The sequence below is a fragment of the Plectropomus leopardus genome, chromosome 13 (genome assembly GCF_008729295.1).
Source record: "Plectropomus leopardus isolate mb chromosome 13, YSFRI_Pleo_2.0, whole genome shotgun sequence".
NCBI lineage: Eukaryota > Metazoa > Chordata > Actinopteri > Perciformes > Serranidae > Plectropomus > Plectropomus leopardus.
In genome coordinates, this window is record NC_056475.1 from 19,177,312 (window position 1) to 19,196,172 (window position 18,861).

General features: G+C 40.4%; 2 protein-coding genes across 3 annotated transcripts; both read right to left on the reverse strand.

Annotated features, from left to right (window-relative positions):
- Positions 1–1,748: 1,748 nt before the first annotated feature.
- smad9 (SMAD family member 9) lies at positions 1,749–8,698 on the reverse strand. Of its 2 annotated transcripts, none has more exons than XM_042498937.1 (7): positions 8,421–8,698; positions 6,031–6,562; positions 4,621–4,836; positions 4,101–4,358; positions 3,826–3,936; positions 2,705–2,926; positions 1,749–2,074 (listed from the first exon to the last, which is right to left on the reverse strand). In XM_042498937.1, exons 2-7 carry the CDS (start codon positions 6,224–6,226, stop codon positions 1,812–1,814), a joined length of 1,266 nt encoding a protein of 421 aa, XP_042354871.1. In that variant the 5' UTR covers positions 6,227–6,562; positions 8,421–8,698; the 3' UTR covers positions 1,749–1,811. The 2 variants fall into 2 exon arrangements, with proteins under 2 accessions (XP_042354871.1, XP_042354872.1); XM_042498938.1 differs by lacking the exon at positions 8,421–8,698 and adding an exon at positions 6,913–7,007.
- Positions 8,699–12,524: 3,826 nt separating this feature from the next.
- alg5 (ALG5 dolichyl-phosphate beta-glucosyltransferase) lies at positions 12,525–18,207 on the reverse strand. Its single transcript, XM_042499278.1, has 10 exons — positions 17,901–18,207; positions 16,926–17,094; positions 16,491–16,537; positions 15,665–15,733; positions 15,438–15,530; positions 15,214–15,327; positions 15,064–15,123; positions 14,825–14,976; positions 13,560–13,645; positions 12,525–13,149 (listed from the first exon to the last, which is right to left on the reverse strand). The coding sequence occupies exons 1-10, from the start codon at positions 17,961–17,963 to the stop codon at positions 13,034–13,036; spliced, it is 969 nt and encodes a 322-aa protein (XP_042355212.1). The 5' UTR covers positions 17,964–18,207; the 3' UTR covers positions 12,525–13,033.
- Between the last annotated feature and the right edge of the window lie 654 nt (positions 18,208–18,861).

The window sequence follows — 18,861 nt, forward strand, 5'->3', positions numbered from 1 at the left end:
TTGAAATGGAAAATTCAGTATCGGCAGTGACGTCTGTCAAAAACTCGACTGATAAATGAGTCAGACAGATATTCCTTGATTTTGACAGACGCATCTGCCGATACTGGTTTTAGCTGTTTCGGGACAACTTCACCTGGTTTAACACCCAAAACAATATCACTCAACTTTAAGTGCCTTAATTTATTCTGCAATATCATAGTCAGTGTCTAAACTGTATGAAGCTACAGTGAAATTATATTTTATGGCATAAATAACATATCAGCTGATATTTGTCTGCTCTGCTGATATAAGGGTCATGTGGTGTTGAAACAGAAAATTCGGTATCAGCAGTGACATCTGTCAAAAACTCGACTGCTATATTTCATCTTTTCAGACTCGCACTACACTGCATCTTCCTATGTTCCTGACTTTCCTACCTTACTACACTGTCTCTTTCTTGACTATTCCAGTCACTTACTTTCTACTTTGTGACCCTGTTCTGATTCCTATTTTTAACCTCTTATACTCTCATCCTCTGCCTTCACTCAGCTTCCTGTTTCTCACCTCAACTTCTTGTCTCTTGACTGTCCTTCCTGTCTCACAAGTCAACTAGCTGTAACTTGACCGACTTCCCTGTCTCTTAACCTAACTACTTGCCTTTTCCCCAACTTCCTGTCTCTTGACTGTCCTTCCTGTCTCTCAACCCAACTTTAAAACTCACCTGTCCCAGATAAGACTTGAACCACCAACCTCAGGAACATTAAACGCCTGATTTACCCACTGAGCCAAACCCCTGGGCACTTTGCATGTTTTCGACATTCCCTTTAACTGTGCTTTGGACAGCAGTCTTCAAAAGTCACCTGTCCCAGATAAGAGTTGAACCACCAACCCCAGGCACATTAACCACCTGATTTACCCACTGAGCCAAACCTCCTGCTATGATGCACATTTTCGACATTCTGCAAGGAGCAATGAAAGGGCCCTCACACCGCCACTTATGTCGGGGTACTCGTGAACTCCAACTAAAGTGGTTGTTATTTCTATTAGTCAGATATAAGTCAGATAATGCACACAGAAAGTTTGGATCCTGGAGTTAGATATTTCACATGATGTAATACTTCCAGCACCCACTAGATGGCACTGGAGGGCACATAAATTCCACATCATTTGTAGACCAAATCATGAAAATGTCAATAAAACACAACTGTCCTGCAAGGCTTACTTCCTGTTGCCAGTAGGTGGCACTATTCCAGATAGTGAATATTGTCATACAGATGTGTTCATAGTGGGATCTATTTTAAACCTATGAAGTTTCAGGCAGATTGGACAATGTACACTAAAGTTACAACAATTTATTGTTTTATAGCAAAACATTAAAATTTTACGCCACACCGCAGAAAAACTGTAAAAGTTCTGCGCTGTCTTTTGATAACTTTTCATCACCACTGGATTAAGATTGGACACTTGGTCGACTGGATTAATCCTAAAGGACAAGTTTGCAAAAATAGGAGGCTGGAAATCATCAAAAATGAGCACAAAATTCAATATGGCCGACTTCCTGTTGGGTTTATGGGGTGGGTCCAGAGGCTTTTTGTGCGTCTGGGCATGACGCATAAGTGTGCCGAATTTCGTAATTGTAGGTAAACTGGCCATTGTGGCTACACATTCGGTGGCGCTGTGGAGTCATTTTGCCACGCCCCTTTTGCCAGGCCAGACATGGTACGTTTCATGGTAAGTTTCATGAGTTTTTGAGCATATTTAGGCCTTAAAAAAATTGATCACTATCTATATTTCTGTGGCATTTTGGCCTCTTTCCAGTTGGACTAGAAGCTTTATACCTTAACAAAGCTCATTCGGATGGTACACATCTTAGTCAGTTCATAGACGACCTCAAAGCCATGGTTAACAGACTGGGCTAGGAGCTGGGCAAACAGCTGATTGTTGAAGATCTTGAGGCTGCAGCCGCTGGGGATCTTGCACACTGTGGTAGCGTGGAAACCATGTTGGAAATTACAGTTGCGGCTCTGGACAAAGATACTGCTGTCGCTCAGACACTCCGCGTACACCTCACCACCCACATAGTACAGGTGTAAACCTGAGAGGAAGGAAGGAGAAAAACAAATAAAGTCTGTATTACAATTGTAATGTGTAGAACTCTGCAAAAGAAAAAAAGTCCTTTTACTGTGGTGCAAACACTTAAACTGTCACCATATGTCAAAAGAGCACAAAAAAAGTTTTGATCCAAGAAAACATGTAATCAAAAATGTACATATTCAATGACTTCATTGTATACAAACTGAAAACGCCGTATTTCTTTCATATTCTGCCAGAGGAAAACCACATGGGCATCTTTGCTTGTAAATAAGGAATGTCTGGGTAGTGTTGGTGGTGTCTGTGAGTTGGGGACCAACTTCCCTCAACCCTTTGTGTTGCCACTGTCATTTAAACCACAGAGGGCACAGTTTACTGTAGACCACAGAGGCTTGATGTCTGTCCAACAATGGACGGCTTTCTCAACTCTTTTCCCAACAGACAAAAAAAACACCCTTAAAACATTTGGCCTGAAGGCCAGAACACAAGTGATGTGATGTGATTGCTTACAAAAGGCACATGTACTCAGTGGGCATCTTAAAAAAAATTTAAAAACCCTTTGTACAGTCCATTAAGAAATTATTCAAAAGTGTGTGTTCTGTTATGAATTACCTGCATGAGTTATCCAGCCTACCTTTGCCTATGTGCCTGCGTGTGTGTTCAATGGTGGAGTTGCGGTTGACGTTGGATAGCAGGCCAAGGCAGAAGCGGTTCTTGTTGTTGGATGGGTCTGTGAAGCCATCCACCAAGACGCTGCGGGACGACGCGTGGAAAGTTTCCCCCACCCGGTTGTTGAGCTCATAGTAAGCTACTGAACACCAGTACTCCGGTTCCTCGTAACATACGGGCCGTAAATCTAAACAGGTACACAAGTATGGGTTGACGTATAGGTGGGCATTAAGGATAAAAATACTGTGTGTAAATACTTTATCACACTGATACTAACATTTTCAACATTTCCTGCAGTGGTAAAAATACAAACAGTGCCTCAGTATAAAGAGTATGACAAAGTTTCTATCCATTAGGGCTGGGTACTCAATACCTTTAAGGTATCCTCTGATTAACCCAATAACAAGTATCGAAACTTCGTGAGTCAAAGATACCTGGATTTGATCCTTTTAGCACTGAGGATGTGATCCTGGGCTGTCCCAAATTCATGCCAGATCAGCAAATTTTCTGTTGCTGCCATCACAGGAGTTCCTCTCCTCCTGGCACCAGCCAATGGTCAGTTCAACATATGCGCGGTTAGCACGGGCTAACACAGCAGCAGTGGCTAATATCTGACACAGGGCCACTTAACAAGTCTGACAAACACACCAACACTGAAACAGCTTAACTTGTCATTAAACATGTTAATAATGTTAGCTGTGTGTTGCTAACAGTAAGCTGTGTATGGGCGCATTCTGTCCCTGGAACAGAACTCACACTCCTGCAGCAGCAGCAGCTACAACCCACACCATCTGTGGTAATGTGAAGTCAAGCACAGTGTTTCGACAAAGTTGGCAGTTCAGCGTGCCGATTTTCCACCAAAACGTTTAAAAGTAAGACCATGCTACATGCCATTCCATTTATATTTTAGGTATCAATTGATTTATCTCGATTGGTATCAGTATCACTTTAAGGGGATGGGTATTGTAACTTTTTAAACAATACCCAGCCCTACCCTCCATAGACACTTATCTTGTTGCTTATTTCTAAATGTGTACAAATACTGCTTATATTACATGCATTTTCTCTTGTGTGAACTACAGTTACCTCTGTGCGGTGCTGAAAATGTGAGTTTAATGGTTTCTGTGGAGTTGCTGGGCTTTACATCCTCTTGAGGGCTTGTCTCCATCATGCTGTACGGAGGTGGTGGAGTCTCAGCTGAAATAAATCACAGGAAGAGGGTTATCAAGTAAAGTAATTGATGTGCACTCATCAGAGAATTGAGGTCATGAATAAAGTCATAAACCTGCTTACGTGATGAGGTGTTTCCCTGTTCTTTCACATTGACTGCAACGCATCAACTTGCGTGTTTAGATTCCTACCTGTGATGTGATACGGGCTCCCAGGCTCTGCAGAGCTGTTGGGGGAGTTGGGGTAGCTCTGTGAGGTGGGAGATTGGGCGAGGGAGGATGAGGGGGAAGAGGAGAAGGAGGAGCAGGGCAGCGCAGGAAAGGAGTCGGGGTAGGTGGCGTTCTGGGGCATCAGAGGCTCATTGTGCAGTGAGGCGTTCCTGAACTTTGCCAGTAAACTGTGTTGAGGGTTGAACTCGCTATGGCGAGGGACCAGAACTGGCGGCAGCACTGAGAGGAGACGAGAGAAAGGAAAAGAAAAAGGTAGAGAGGGAGGGAGCAGAGACAAAGAGGGACCCAGAACAAGAGCCAAATGCTGTTATGAAAGATCATATTACTGCAAAACCTTTTGGCTTGGGAACACTGTATTAGATCAAATGTCCCATTTCTGTTTTGGAATCCACAATAGCTTTGCTCTTATGATATTAAAATTCAACAATAACCTCATTTGTTACAGCAAGTTTGGGAGATGTTCTGGAGCTAATGCGAGTACCTGGAGTCTCCACGCGCCTGTAGTGGTACGGGTTGACACAGATGTCCTTCTGCTTGGAGCCAAAGGGGAACTCGCAGCACTCCAGGGCCTTGAGCTCGTGGTGGGACTGTAGATCAGGCCAGCGCCACACCCTGCAGTAGATGACATGGGGCAGTCCCTTCCTGTGGGACACCTGCAACCTGCCGTCCAGCGACCGTGGAATTGTCACGCACTTGCCTGAAGTGTTGAAATTAAACAAGAGAGATTGTGAGTGAGTTTAAACTTCTGTTCTGTTGTTTGGAGGCATAATCATGATGAGACACATTTGTTGTCATAACGATAAGACAGAAATTAGCTTTGTCTTGTATTTTATAGAGCATGAAAAGTATTTCTTATACAGTTACTACCTCTAGAGTGCTTAAAATATTAGTCTGCAAGGTGAAAGAAGGTAATTGGAAGCGTCAAAGTCCAATAGAAACTGCAGCACTTTACTGTATTTACTACTGTGTATATGTTCAGCTAATTACTGGGATGATCTGCTTGTACCAAATTTTTGTCTTCACTTAGCCTGATGCTGTTGTAGTGTAAGTTACTCTACATGAGATTTAAATGATTACCAGACTAGTATAATTTCACATTTCAGGCTTTTAGTAATAAGATTTTTTCCAGAGCAGTTAAAAATAGTCATCTTGTGCAAGAGCCCTTTGTGACAAGGGATGCACGATATTGGATTTTTTTTGCTTATATCCAATATACCAATATGTAACTACTCATTTGGCAGCTATTGATATATCCGCTTTTCCCCTACCACCTAATTCAAGTGATCAATACGTCTCTTTTGTAGTGGAATTAACATCATATTATGCATATTCTGATCGTGATTATCCACCTGCACACTTAAAAAACAATGCTTTTCAACGTATGTAATAGTCATTCATTGTGCAAAGTAAGAAAAATGCTTCCAACTTTGGCTTAATTTTTTTGTCCATGTTCACTTGGTCAATAATAAATATATATATATATTCAATATCTGCCGATACCAATGACGTACTGATACTATTGTGCCTTTCTAATTGTGATTTCACAGGTATAAACATCTTCTTTACTGACTAGACCAGTGATGCCAACCTTTTAACCCATTACTTGTGTCAACTTCTCACTTGCATAATGTCAGTGAGTTGCAAGTATTTTTTTCCCTCTCCAACTGTTTCATTTAAAAACATTTTAGAGGCTCAGAGAGGTAAAAGCAGTACTTCTTTCACCAGAAACAAGCAAAACATTAGACATTAATATGGCAAAGCATGTTTTGTCTTTGTTCCTATCCTGTGACTCATCTTTAGACCCCTCACATTTATCTTGTGACTCTCCCCTTGGGGGACCTCCACTTTGGGAGCCACTGTACTAGACTTCTAGTGAATGTTTGCTACTCACTGGGCTGCCCAGGGCAGCTGAGGGCTCTCTCCAGCTCCTCCATCGCCCCCTTCTTCTTTTTCAGTTTCTTCACTAGAGAATCCACAGCCTTTTCTGCCCACTTCTCCTCCTCATCCCCTTGTTTCCAGCCAAGCAGGCGCTTCACCGCCGGGCTGGTGAAGGAGAATAGGGACGTAATGGATGCAGAGGAGTTCATTATGAGATGAATAAACGGGGAGGCGAGATGACGTGATAGATGTCGTTAAGGGATAAAACTTCCCTTGAGGACAGGAGACAATTGATGAGAAGCCAGGTCAGGAGTGAGGATAAAAGCGGTAGCGTGATGAGTCTGTGTAAACAGAGGCTGCTTTTTGTATTCCGCTGTTACTTCTGAGCACTGCTGGTGGAGGAGCTGAACTTCCCCAGTGCAGCACAGACTCTAAATCCCCTCTCTGTGTTGGCACAGAAGGGATCCGTCAGCGCTGGATTGGAAGCCTCCTGTAGGGATGGTTGTTCCTCACACAGTCAGAAATCCCGGTCAAGTTTCAATCATCTGGCAAGAGAAGAGAGAAATAGTATTAACGGATAATTTAGTTGAAACAGATGCACAGCTGGAGAAAGACTACAGTGGTTAGGTAGAAAAGAGACCTTAGGAGTCAATTATGAGGAGAATTAAGCCAAAGTCACTGAGGTGATAAGCTGGAGTAATGACAGCCAACAGAGTGAAACCAAAGACTGAACACCACATGAGCAAAATCTACTCGTATCTAACAATGTGGGCATTAGAGATGGATTTCCATGATAAGGAGGCTGTATCAGCAGAGACCATGCCTGCATCAAACCAGTCTCTCACAAGCTGCACAGCAAGGCTTTTATTCTCTGTGGAGAAAATGAAACATGTACCAAAAACAGTCTCAGAAAGAGCAGAGCGAGATGGCCAGGCTCATTTCTAGATTCACCAACAATGAGGAATGTCCTTTCTGGCCTCTGTTTCTATGATCATGCCACTGACGCCCAGGAGCCATACTGTCTGGCCAGAACACATCACAGGACAGGAGGGGGAGAGAGAGGGAGGGAGGGAGGCAGACACAGAAAGAGAGAGAGAGAGCGCTCCCTGTTTTTGTGTTTGTCTCTGACCATGTAAAACCTAGGTGATATAAAATATAGAAGGATTTAGCCTATTCCACTTTGTTAAGGTAACCTACTTGAGCTCCAATCCATCACAAATTTCTCAGTGCGCATCACTCCAGAAGCACCAACTTACAATAAACCACTTAAACTTTTCCCAAATATTCATACAGTAAAGTATGTCTGGGACACAATAGTAAGTTAATTATGGTGATCCACATGTTTTGTCTCTTTTAGCAGGATAAAACATCATGAGTATCATGAGTAGTAAGTTTGTTTGACCTAAAGTTTTTGTAGTAATGTAAATACATTGTGCATTTTCAGATTATAGCTGCTTGTTTGCTCATTCTGCTCTTAAAGCTCACTTGTTTGTTTATGTATCTAATGCATATAAGAAGAAAACCCTCTAGGCAGACAAAGAGTTTATGAAGGTAAACTGGAGGCGCTTTAAGCTTTGTCAAACTATTATAAAATACACAACAGAACCACATTGTATTTTCTACTTAAATTTAAGACTTTGTGGCTCTCCACCAAAGATGCATCTAAAAATACATACAGGTAATAAGTAGTGTGAATCAGCATACCTACATTCTGTCCTATGATCATGTGACCACCACTGGTTTCCCGCAGACAAACAAGACAGCTGGGGTTTACAATGACAGCAAAAGCGCACCAGCTCAATGCGGCATCAGTCTGCCGCTGCTGCTTTATGGAGGCTGGCGTCACCCAGTCTGCAGGCTCAGATAGGCTAATTACCTAATGCTTTATCATCAGGACACCCCTTCCCAAAATGTAAACACGCCAGCTTCCTTTTACTACGACTGCAGCGAGTCGTTTTGCCCCAACAAAATCCAGATCTGCCCTAATCTCTGAACGCACACCTTGACAGTTGAGGCTACAATGTGTGACGAGAAACTGGCATCCAAAATAGTTTGATAACATGTCACTGTGTTGTTAGGTTTAATCAGACAGTCAAGTACACTGAATCAAAAAGAACTCGTGTTTTTCAACAGACTTACATTTGTGCTAATAGTATACTTTCTAATTACTGATCTATACTATACTATAACATTGTATTTGTCTAAAAGCAGCCATGTAAATATATGCAGATAACAGAAACACTGAGTTCGCAAAAAGTTGCATGCCAGTACCCGTGAGCAAGTATTACGAGTATTTAGCAATAAGCTTCCTAAAATCAACTTGTCAACAGATACACAACCACTCTATAAGACATAAAAAACAAATTGTGATTTTTGGAAATATATAATGTGTTATTTACTCACCTCTGTTGTGATAACAAGTGCGCCGCAGACAGTCTTGTGCGTGTGGAGACTTCCCTGTCTGTATGTAGTAGGGTCGAGCCAGCACACTGGAGCAACGAAGGTGTGTGTTTGTGTGTGTGTGTGTGTGTGTGTGTGTTCACGTTGAAGTGTCAAGTAAGCCTCAATAGGCTACAAATTGCATCTACTTAGACGTTTCAAAATAAAAGCGTTGTTGACTAAATATGTGTGTTGCAAGATGTCATAAATATTGACAGCAAAAATAAGTCTGGTAACACAGCCTATAGGTCGAAAGCAAATGAGATACATAAATTAGTACATTGTTAATAACAATAACAACAACAACAACAACAACAAAAGTAATGATAATAATGGTGATGTGTGCCGGCTATAAATTAAATTGTGGTTGTACTGAGCTATGGTTTTACTTAGCTTTTTGACAGGTTTTACGAAACTTAGCTTCATGAAAAGGTGCACGATTTTTTATATATAATAAATTATATTTTTGTGTAGCACAAAAATGGTATAGATATAAATGGCAATAATATAGATATAAATGGCATTATTCATTTAAAACGGAAATATAAAATTATAGTAACGTTTAAAAATAGCTTTTAAATATTTATTTCATCTGCCTTTAAAGCAGCAAAGACGCACCAGAACATACAATTATGAACAAAACAACAAAAACATAAAATAAACCTAACAATATAAATTAATATATACATTTATTAAATGAATGTATATCCAACACTACTCAGTTCTACATGCAAATTCCACGATCATAATGCGATATTTTATGTAGCAATTCATTAATACATAACTCACCACTTCCAATTTTTTTTCAGTAGCAGGCTCCAGGCTCTTCCGAGCCACCCCACTCATATTGTGAAGGTACAGTCCCAGTCTCTTCCGGCATGGCCCTGGCAGTCTGCGGTGGTGTTGACGCAGGTTTGTAGAGCCCGGAGCCTCCGCTCCTCCAGCAGCCCCAGCCGAGCGCCACACAGCCTCGGCGGCGTCAGCCTGGCTGGAACCGCAGCGCCTGCATGCAAAATCCCTCCGCCTTCCCCCTCCTGGAACTTTCCCAGGATTTCAGGGATTTCATTCAGGCCCCGCAGCTGCATGCATGTGGGCGCGCGCGTACGTGTGCGTCCCACCTGAGCCTGACCAGTCTCCGACATACAGCAGTTGGCTCTAACTACCTGCGGCCAAGAGGAAAAACAATCACACCTGTTCCTCTTTATAGTATGTTGTAATGAATGGATACACATCCTTACAGAACAGATGCAGTGCAGTCCTTGTCTTATAATGTAACCGCAGTGTGTTTATATCAATCAAAACATTTAATATTTATTGTTGTTTTTTGATAGCCGTTTAATAAAAAAATATTTTGTGATTTGTTTGCTCATACCAGACAGTAAAGTGGCAGAACCCAGTGAAATTAAGATGGAAGTGACTTTGATAAGTTTGCCTTTAGCGCAGGCTGAATCTATTTGCCAATGGTGTGTCGATTATAGAGGCTGGAGCCTGAAATGAAGTTATCTAACGTTTATGAGTTTGTAAAGTTATGTAGCTATTGCAACTTGGACATAAAATTTAGAATTAAAAACATGATAAAACAACAGTACTGTGCAAAAGTCCTAGGCCATCGTACATTTCTTGTTATATATATATTTCTTCAGAATGAAATCAATATTTAGAATGAAAAATAGTATCAGACAATCTTAACTAAAGGTAGCTGAACAATCAACATTGACCTTTGGAGATGTCTTAAATGCAGCCTGGTGTAAATACACCATAAGACTCATATTGTCTGCCCAAGAGAGTTCAAGACATTCAAAGTGAAAAGGGAAGTCACTCTTAATACTTTCAACTTTTGTCTGTTGAAGTTGTTTTATTCTGAAATATTTGCGTTTGTAATGCTGTATACACATATCCTATGTGTTTTGGTCGTATTTTAGTAAAGAGACTACTAAGAAATAAGTACGTATGATCATTATAACCTTGCTAAAATAACAAAGGTTAAGGTGAGCATGGACTTTTGCACAGTACCGTATTTCGGCAATTACTTTCACGTGCACGCGCGCACATGCACAGTGGCGGCACCTGTTGTAAAAGGAGGGACGGTCCGCCGTCCTGCAAAGCGTATTCAATCGTGCTGAGAAATCAAGCATCGCTCTCCTTTAAATCGATTTTCCCCCCGTTATCTATTGTCGGGAGCCACACAGAGGTCTCTCTCATTGCGGATGGATACGATCCTTTATTGGGAGTGCCGTGACTAGTCCAGTTAATGACGCAAGCCCGGCTGGCGACAGTGAGTCTACAAGTTTGACATTTTCAGTTTACAGCAACTGCTGCGGACCGTAACAATACTCCCAACACCAAGTGAAAGCACTCTGGGGATCCTGTCAAAAACATTATGATTTTTGTCTCCAACCACCACCAGGTGCATCATCAAACTGCCGGTGTACACAAATAGGTGGTCTATCACTAATCAATGATTTCCAATGTCTGGTTCGGGGACCTGAAGGGGAGCCGCGGGGAAAATAGTTTGACCAGACTCTAAAAATGACCAAAAGGGCAATCCATGTGCTCTGAGAGTTTCTATCCCTACAACTGACAGGTATCTATTTTAGCAGAGAGAGATCAATGAAATTCCCTCCTCTTGTAAATCTTTTACTCATCACCTCTTCACTGAAGAGCCGACTCCTGAGGCAGGAAGCTGGAAAAGAGCAGCCAGATTATGATTCATTGGCTCTCTGAGTCTTGTCTGGTGGCAGAGGACAGGCAGACAGACAGGCATGGCAAAAACAGGATGCGCTCCCTGGGGCTCCGGGAGGCCCTAGAGACATCCGCATCAGCACAAAGCCCAGACCTCAGGCTTGCATAAGAAAACAGCACTGTGAAGAACTTCATATACTCTGACCGCAAAAACGCTTGCTGGACAGTCTCCAAGAAGATGTCCACATGAGGTTAAGGAGACAGGCAAAGGGATGACTTAAGTGAGATGAATAATGTAATCCCTTGTTTCCCACTCTTTCATGTCAAAGAAGGGGCAAAGTCATGATAACGCAACCTCCCAACTCCCATAATATTTCATATAGCAAATCCAAGCTTATTCATATGAGGATTTTAGCTGTTAAATCTAATTTCATACAAAATTAAATAAACCACGAATGAAGTCAGATCCTGCAGATTTCTCGTAAGAATATTGAATGTTCCTGAGTTGTTCTCTGAGCCCAGCAATTTTGCTATAGATGGCTTGCTCCTAGACTCTCTCCACAAAGTGTCAGAAAAGTCAAATTTGTGCACTAGAAAAATAAAAAAAAAATATATATAATTGTATTCCATGCTTTGTGCACTTTACCACATTCTTTTTACATATTTGCTGTCTTTATTAATTCTGTGTCTTTGTTCGTCTTGTTGAGCACTTTCTAAGTTCTGTTTGGTGAAGTTTCCTTTTACATTGTAAGTCGTGAGCCTGTAATGTTTGTTGATCATGGTGACAACATTAAATGTCTTGTTTTATCTGATCAACAGTGGAAAGCAACCAAATATTAATTTACGTAGGATCAAAGAAAACAGCAAATTCTAGCATTTGAGAAACTGAAATCATCAAATGTTTGGCATTTTTGCAAATTAAATTAATAACAAATTATTCATAACAGTTACAACATAAAGGTATACGATGCAGGATTGTTGGTTACAGATTAACACGCTTACTCGTAAAAGTAAACCTCAGATTCACTCGTTTGGTGTTTTGCATGGCTATATTTGTGTTTTGTTTTGGGTTTATTTTCAGTGCTTTGCCTCTTGGATGCCTGCTGCTGGTGGTCTGGCAACCTGGTCATGCCGTAAACATCCTGAACACCGAAAATGAGAAGAAAATACTAATATACAGACAGAGGGCTGAGTTTCTGCAGAAAATTCACTGCCACACACTTCTAGCGGGTCATAAGTGATGACAGAGTAATTACTTCAGTATGTACATTGCCTTTTTATTTTAAATCCTGTATAATATATCTTTCACCTTGTGTTGACCAATTAAAAAAATCGACTAATTGTTGCCACTGTCTTTAGTAGGTTAAAAATGATTAGCAAATCATAAATCAATGACATTTTTATTTTGGTTCAAGTCATCCAACCCATCAATCCACAGCCATGATTCCTAAAAAATACAACCCCTCCCTTTTTGAAAATCTCAGAGTAATATTCATTCTACCTGTCCGAATCATGACACACAGATCATCAGATCCTCCGTATTTCACTACGAGTCTCTCTCTTACAGCTGATTGGCCACAAAATAAAACATAAAGTAACTTAGTACATCAGTCATACAGACATTCTGTAAGCCGTGGCGACAGAAATGTGCGTGTAACGGCGGCCATCACAAGCCAAAATCCAAATAAAAAAAATTAAAGGCAGAACCAAGAAGAACTCGCAACTGTGTCACTAAGTCACATCCAGTGATGCCTGAAGAGGACACGGATGTGATATATTGTACTTTGCTGTTTATTACAGTGAATGATGGACACAGTTATTAATCCCACCTCATCCAAAGGCTCGATGGCCCTATCATAGGCTGTCTCTAGGACACCAGAGCTTGTCTTGATTAGCTAGTCAGTCTTTTCTGGTGACTGCAGCTTCCAGGCTCCGGTGAGGTAACGCAGGCGAATGAAAATCAGGTCTCGTCCCATCTGCAGCCAGCTCCAAAATGGGACCAGCTTGGACCCTAGAAGAGCAAACACACAAACACTTCATTCTGAAATCATACTTTGACAGGAAATATGCCAGTGTGCTGACACTGACTGCCGATAGGCCATGAAATATTCCACCAGAAGACACATCAAATAGTACCAAGCAGGAAAATGTGTTTTAGAAACTGAGTGAAGCATTGATGGGAAAGAAATACTCACATTTTTAATGTCAATCAAAAACAGATGAACAAAACAAAAGAGAACAAAATTCAAAGAGAATGTGCAACCATTAAAAAAAAATGTTCAGAAAAGTGAGGAAATACTAGAAGATATGCAAAATCAGCTCGTCACAGACATACACAAGCATCCAGCAGAGATATTTATAGAACAACAGTAGAATGCATGATGGGAGGACACATGTCCACATGTTCCATGAAAATCCTACCTTCTATTTCAGTCCAGTTGACCGCCACTTCTGCTATTGGGATTTTAAAACACTGGGCAATATACAGGAGCTCCACATCAAAAGCCCTGCGAGAAGAGGGATAAAAGTGCACGACAGATGTTCAAAAGTTGCATTACAATTCACTTTTTAAACAATGCATAGCCTTGCTAGTCACAGCAACCTTTATCAGACAGTATTATAGCCCCTACACACCCATACAAGTGTTTGACGTGGATAGATAGGGTACATGGTCCATATTTTAATTGAGTAATAGCTAAAAAGACGGTAAATTTCGAGTCAATTGCTGACATTCTTAAGTCTTAACTACATAACATTAAAAAAAGGTTGTCTGAAGTTTGCTGGTGTTTGCTCGGAACAAACATAGCTGATTTTACGAATGTTAAACCTCAGCTTTTGAGAAACGTAGCTTTTTCAAGGCACAAATGTGGTACTTCAATATTGACACTTCTCCACATTGATATAAATGCTTGATTTAGAGCCTGTATGTAGCTAGAGATCAGTGTCAGGATTGATTTTTTTCTCACAGCAAATCAAATAATACATTTGCCTGACAATTTAGTGGGATTTCCTATTCATAAGGTAAATAATAAAAAAATAAATCAATCTAATTTCCATAAAAGTATTTTGTTTATTATCTATGTTGACACTTGATTCTGAAATGCTGACACAGTCATGTGTATTCTGGTCTGTTCCAATTTGTTTAAGGTCAGAAAACAGGTGTACTCCAACTTTAGCTGCAGCTGGTTTCACTTTTGAGATGTGAGTGACGGTGGACTTGACTGCAGACTTATCAGTCAGCTGATGCGCTTTGCAGGTAGTTCTGAGGCAGCGTCTGATGTCTCTGCATCGCCTAAGCCATCAGGTTAACGGTGTTCATCTCTTCGAAAGAACTTAAATAAAGTGTGTCGTGCTGCATCTTTGCGTGCTAAAACTTAAGTGAATAATGCAGTCTTTTGAAAGATAAACTAAGAAAGGATAAAGTGGAAATTACACTACAATGTTCATAAACACAATACTTAAAGTATACATGATAATGGGACATTATTTCAACTTGATTTTTTTTTCTCATTTTTTATAAAGAGATATCTTTTATAAAAAAAAAACCCAAAAGGAAATCAATAATTTCTCATTGGTCAGTGGGGCGGGGGGGCTGGTAAGTGGGGCAGCCCTTCGTCGGAGAAACACTGGTTATTGTTGCATCATTGAACAAAGTAAAGTGTCCATGGTTGAGTGCGAGTCGTTACCATCGCTCTACGTGGAGAGAAGAGAAGGTCTTGAGCGCTGCCTCACGTGTGAAAAGCTTGAAGCCACACTGTGTGTCTCTGATCCCTCTCACACAAAAGAACCACACCAGGAAGTGAAAGCCATACATGAGGAATGTACGAAACACAGATCGCTATGGCGGAAACACAACACTGGTTATTTAAAGGTTAGATGGACACAGTCTGAGAAAAACTACAAAAACAGATGAGGCTACAGTTACCTGAGCTACTGATTCTTGCTCCAGGTGAGCTCTGGAACCACAGGAAATGGCCATGTTCTCCTAAATGTACAGATGGGCTTTATTATTAGGACAAACCACCTTCTTTTGATACATGCATGTGAGAAGGAACAGACGGAATAGAGTTCGCACCAGTTTAGGGTTGAGGTCATTAAGTCCAGCCTCCACTTTCTCAATGTCAGAAAACTTTGTGGCTCCGTCAGCGTCTGCCATAAGAATGACTTTCCCTCTGGAGCTCATAGTTCCCTTAAGTAAGAGAGAGAAAAAACACTTATAAAATCAACACAAAGTCAAATCCTTACTGTTGCTTTTGTGCCGCACTCAGAAATACCATAGTTTCATATCTACAGTCTCACCATCCGCACAGCTCCTCCTTTCCCCCTGTTCTCCACCAGCGTCAGGACCCGAACTTTGTCAGCACCATACTTCCTACTGTACCGCAAAGCAACCTGACAGCACAGCACAACAGAAAATAAAAATCTCTTCTGGTATCGCTTTGACATGATTGGTTATGCAGAAGTGAGCGGAGCAAAAATAGAACTCTTGGTGAAATATTTTCCAAACGAAGACTTAAAATGATCACCTCTGTGGTTTTGTCTTTGCTGCCATCGTCAACCACGATGACCTCATAGGTGAAAGAAGAATGCTGTTTCTGCAGTGAGGAAACAACATGAGGGTTATTTCACATCAGGCATTTTTAAGCTAATTGCTTCCACCTAGTGGTTACTTTGAGAATAACTGATCCAGCCATTTGAGCTTTCTCAGCTGAGATAACCTCGCTTTTAACAGGGTTCCTACAGCTTAAGGCAAGTTAGATTTAAAACTTTTAAAGATGTTTTTAATGCCACTCTGGATTTAAGACCAATTTTACAATAACACAAAATTACAAGAAAAAAACATGAACTAACATAAATTATTTAGGGGTAGGGACAATTTCATTTAAATGTCTATTGTAACATGTCAAAATAAAATGTCGGATTATCTGCTTCGAATGTTGACAGAAAAAGTTAAAACCAACTATCCTGATCTGCGTTCATGCAAGAGGCATTTGGTAACATATACAAAAACAAGATATTACTCATTATTTTGAGATTTTACAATGTTACATCTGAAATAATGATTCATAATATTCTTATATATATATATGGTCTTGGCATTTTTAAGGCTTTTGAAAGATTGATATAAGACATTTAAATGCAAATTAAGGCCTTATTTTTAAATGAATTAATTTAAGGCCTCTTAAGACTTTTTAAGGATCTGTTGGAACCCAGTTTAAGAGGATGATAAAACTGCTCCTCATGCTATCATTGATTAGATTATTTAAGACCTCTTAAACTGTGTGCCTTTGAACAATCAGCAATAAACGTATCATTAGGATTTAGTTTGTCTAAACAAGGCTAAAGACTTACCTGTCTGTTTTCCAAGTACTCCATAGCTTCATCCAACATCACAGGCACTGTAATGACATATAGCCATGCATGTATTAGCATCAGTTACCTTCAGCAGGTGTGCAGTGAAATGAAGCCTGAGAGAACAAGATTATTGGATTTAATCTGCAACTACATGGATGGTAACTGAATGCTTTATAGTCACTTGTTGGTGCACAATTTATCAATAAAAACACAGTAAACTGTGCATTTTTTAATTTTTAGCTGGAGGAATAATGAAGATGCAAATGAAGGTCCTTAAAACACAGACTTGTAATGTACTCTATCCTTAATATTCCTTATGTATACTGTCAATGTCAAGCAAAACTGAACGTTGATAGGGCATCAACATGTAAAAATCACATGCTGCACCAGTTACTGAGAAGAGTTTCCTGACAGGAAATCCCCATCACTCACTTCTGAGTTCCTCGTTGTAGGCCGGGATCACCACAGAGAGCTCCCTGGAATAGGGATCATGCAGGCTGGGGAAAAGCTCCTTTTCTCCTGTTGGGGTGAGGTAGTATTTCTCCTTCTCATGGCGTGTGAGGTTCACCATTCCAGCAGTGATGTGTGCTATTATGAACACCTGAAAAGCAAGAAATATGAGAATTGCACTCTTGTTGCTCTTGCTGTGGGCACTTTAGAGTTTGTGTAAAAAAAAAAATGAAGAGAGCAGTGGGATAGTATTTAAGATTTTAAAGCGTATACTATTTGTATAATGTGTAACACCTATGATAACTAAATCTGCATCTCAGAGCTTCAACTATATTGTGTCACATAGCAGAGGAACAGTCTCTGTTGTTACCATTGTCTAGGGCGGCCAGAAATAAGTCTCATCAACTTTGTTTTTATCTTGTGTTATACTTTGATTAAATGTCCTACATCTTCTTTTTGTTACATGGTATTTACAGTTTGTTTTCTAAATTTATTCTTTACTTGTTTTTGCATTTCCATATCATATGGTGGAATGAATCTATTTTAATTTTGTTTTTCTTCTAATCAATCTAGATCAAATTTTTGTCTTTTTTGCCATTATGTTACTTACAATGGATTTTAGCTCTTCTGAGAATTGTTTGCAACATATAAGCGTTTAACTTTTGCTGCTGATTTGTAACATTTAAGCCATAAATTGCTCAGGATAAACACCTGCATTTTAGTGTTTCATACACAGAAAGAAACAACATTCAATGTAGGGGGAGTTACAGGTTGAATATATTGCTCAAAGACTTCTTAAACGGGAAAAAAGCAGACGGAGAAGGAGATCCACACTGTCAGACATTGTCAGTGGGTGCAGCAGCTTTTGCTTCACATTTCAGATATCAAACATTTTCCAAAACAACTAACAACACTTCTCTGCCAACACTGTAATAAGTAAGCATTATAACTACTTACCACAATTAAGCAAAGAGCTGCCAATGCGACTAAGGCTTGAAATATTTCACAGAGAAAATCCATTTTCCATAAGTTAGCCTGCAGCCACTGACAGACCAGCACACAAGTGGCTAGCTAAAAAGCTAGCTTACTTTCTTTTGTCTTTCTTCTTGTCTTGCTGTCGGTCCTCTGACTTTTCAAGATACGCAAGAAAAAACAAGCTTAGGAGATTGTTTAGAAGGTGGAAGCAACAAACAAGAGCCCTTAAATTTCCATTACTCTGTGGGAAGTTCAGACAGCTCCACTTCCAATCACAACTGCACACAGCGGCGACGCGGAAGTGACAGCGATTTGGATTTCTCGACACATCATCAGTCTGAGGCAAGAGAGCACCGAGCGGCCTCGCGACGGCCGGCAGTGACGTCACACTGCCACCTACCGGGCAGGAGTGGAAACGACCGCAACAACATGAGAGTCATCAAATAATCTTACACTTGGATTTGGGAGGTTTTAATTTCCACAAACACTATCTAATTGAATTTATCCATCTTATCATTTATTTTTGTCAAAATAAGTAAAGCTCTAGCCTGCGGGCAGTGAGGTGCTGGGTGGTTACCAACCATTTTTAATTCATCATAAAAATAAAGTCATTCACGCTTTGAATTGTTTGGGGGCTTTTAGTATACATAAGGGGCCAGAGTGCACAAAAAAGTATCAAAGCAGAGCCTGTTTATCAAAAAAGTGCCAGTGGAAGATCCCCCCCCCAACAGAGGCCATAGCTCAAGCCCCCGATGTTCTAGAAAAGTCCTAAAATCCAAGAAAAGACCCAAAATCCTACAAACGTCCGTCATATACCTGCTTCATGGCTGTTTACCTCAGAGCATAAGCTGTTTTACTGCCACTTACATTAATGATTCAAGTAAGCTATACTTCAAATAGAAACTCTCACATTGCTGTGTTTATTGAAAATGTATTATTCAGT

Excerpts from the sequence above, each read along its gene's own strand:
- smad9 (XM_042498937.1), bottom strand. The coding sequence starts at position 6,226 with ATGAACTCCTCTGCATCCATTACGTCCCTATTCTCCTTCACCAGCCCG. Across the intron at positions 3,937-4,100 it reads GAGCCCGTATCACATCACAG|CTGAGACTCCACCACCTCCG; the intron begins GTAGGAATCTAA and ends GATTTATTTCAG. Across the intron at positions 2,927-3,825 it reads ATTTTCAGCACCGCACAGAG|ATTTACGGCCCGTATGTTAC; the intron begins GTAACTGTAGTT and ends GTACCTGTTTAG.
- alg5 (XM_042499278.1), bottom strand. The coding sequence starts at position 17,963 with ATGGATTTTCTCTGTGAAATATTTCAAGCCTTAGTCGCATTGGCAGCT. Across the intron at positions 16,538-16,925 it reads CTACAACGAGGAACTCAGAA|TGCCTGTGATGTTGGATGAA; the intron begins GTGAGTGATGGG and ends ATGTCATTACAG. Across the intron at positions 13,646-14,824 it reads TCTCTCCACGTAGAGCGATG|GGCTTTTGATGTGGAGCTCC; the intron begins GTAACGACTCGC and ends CTCTTCTCGCAG.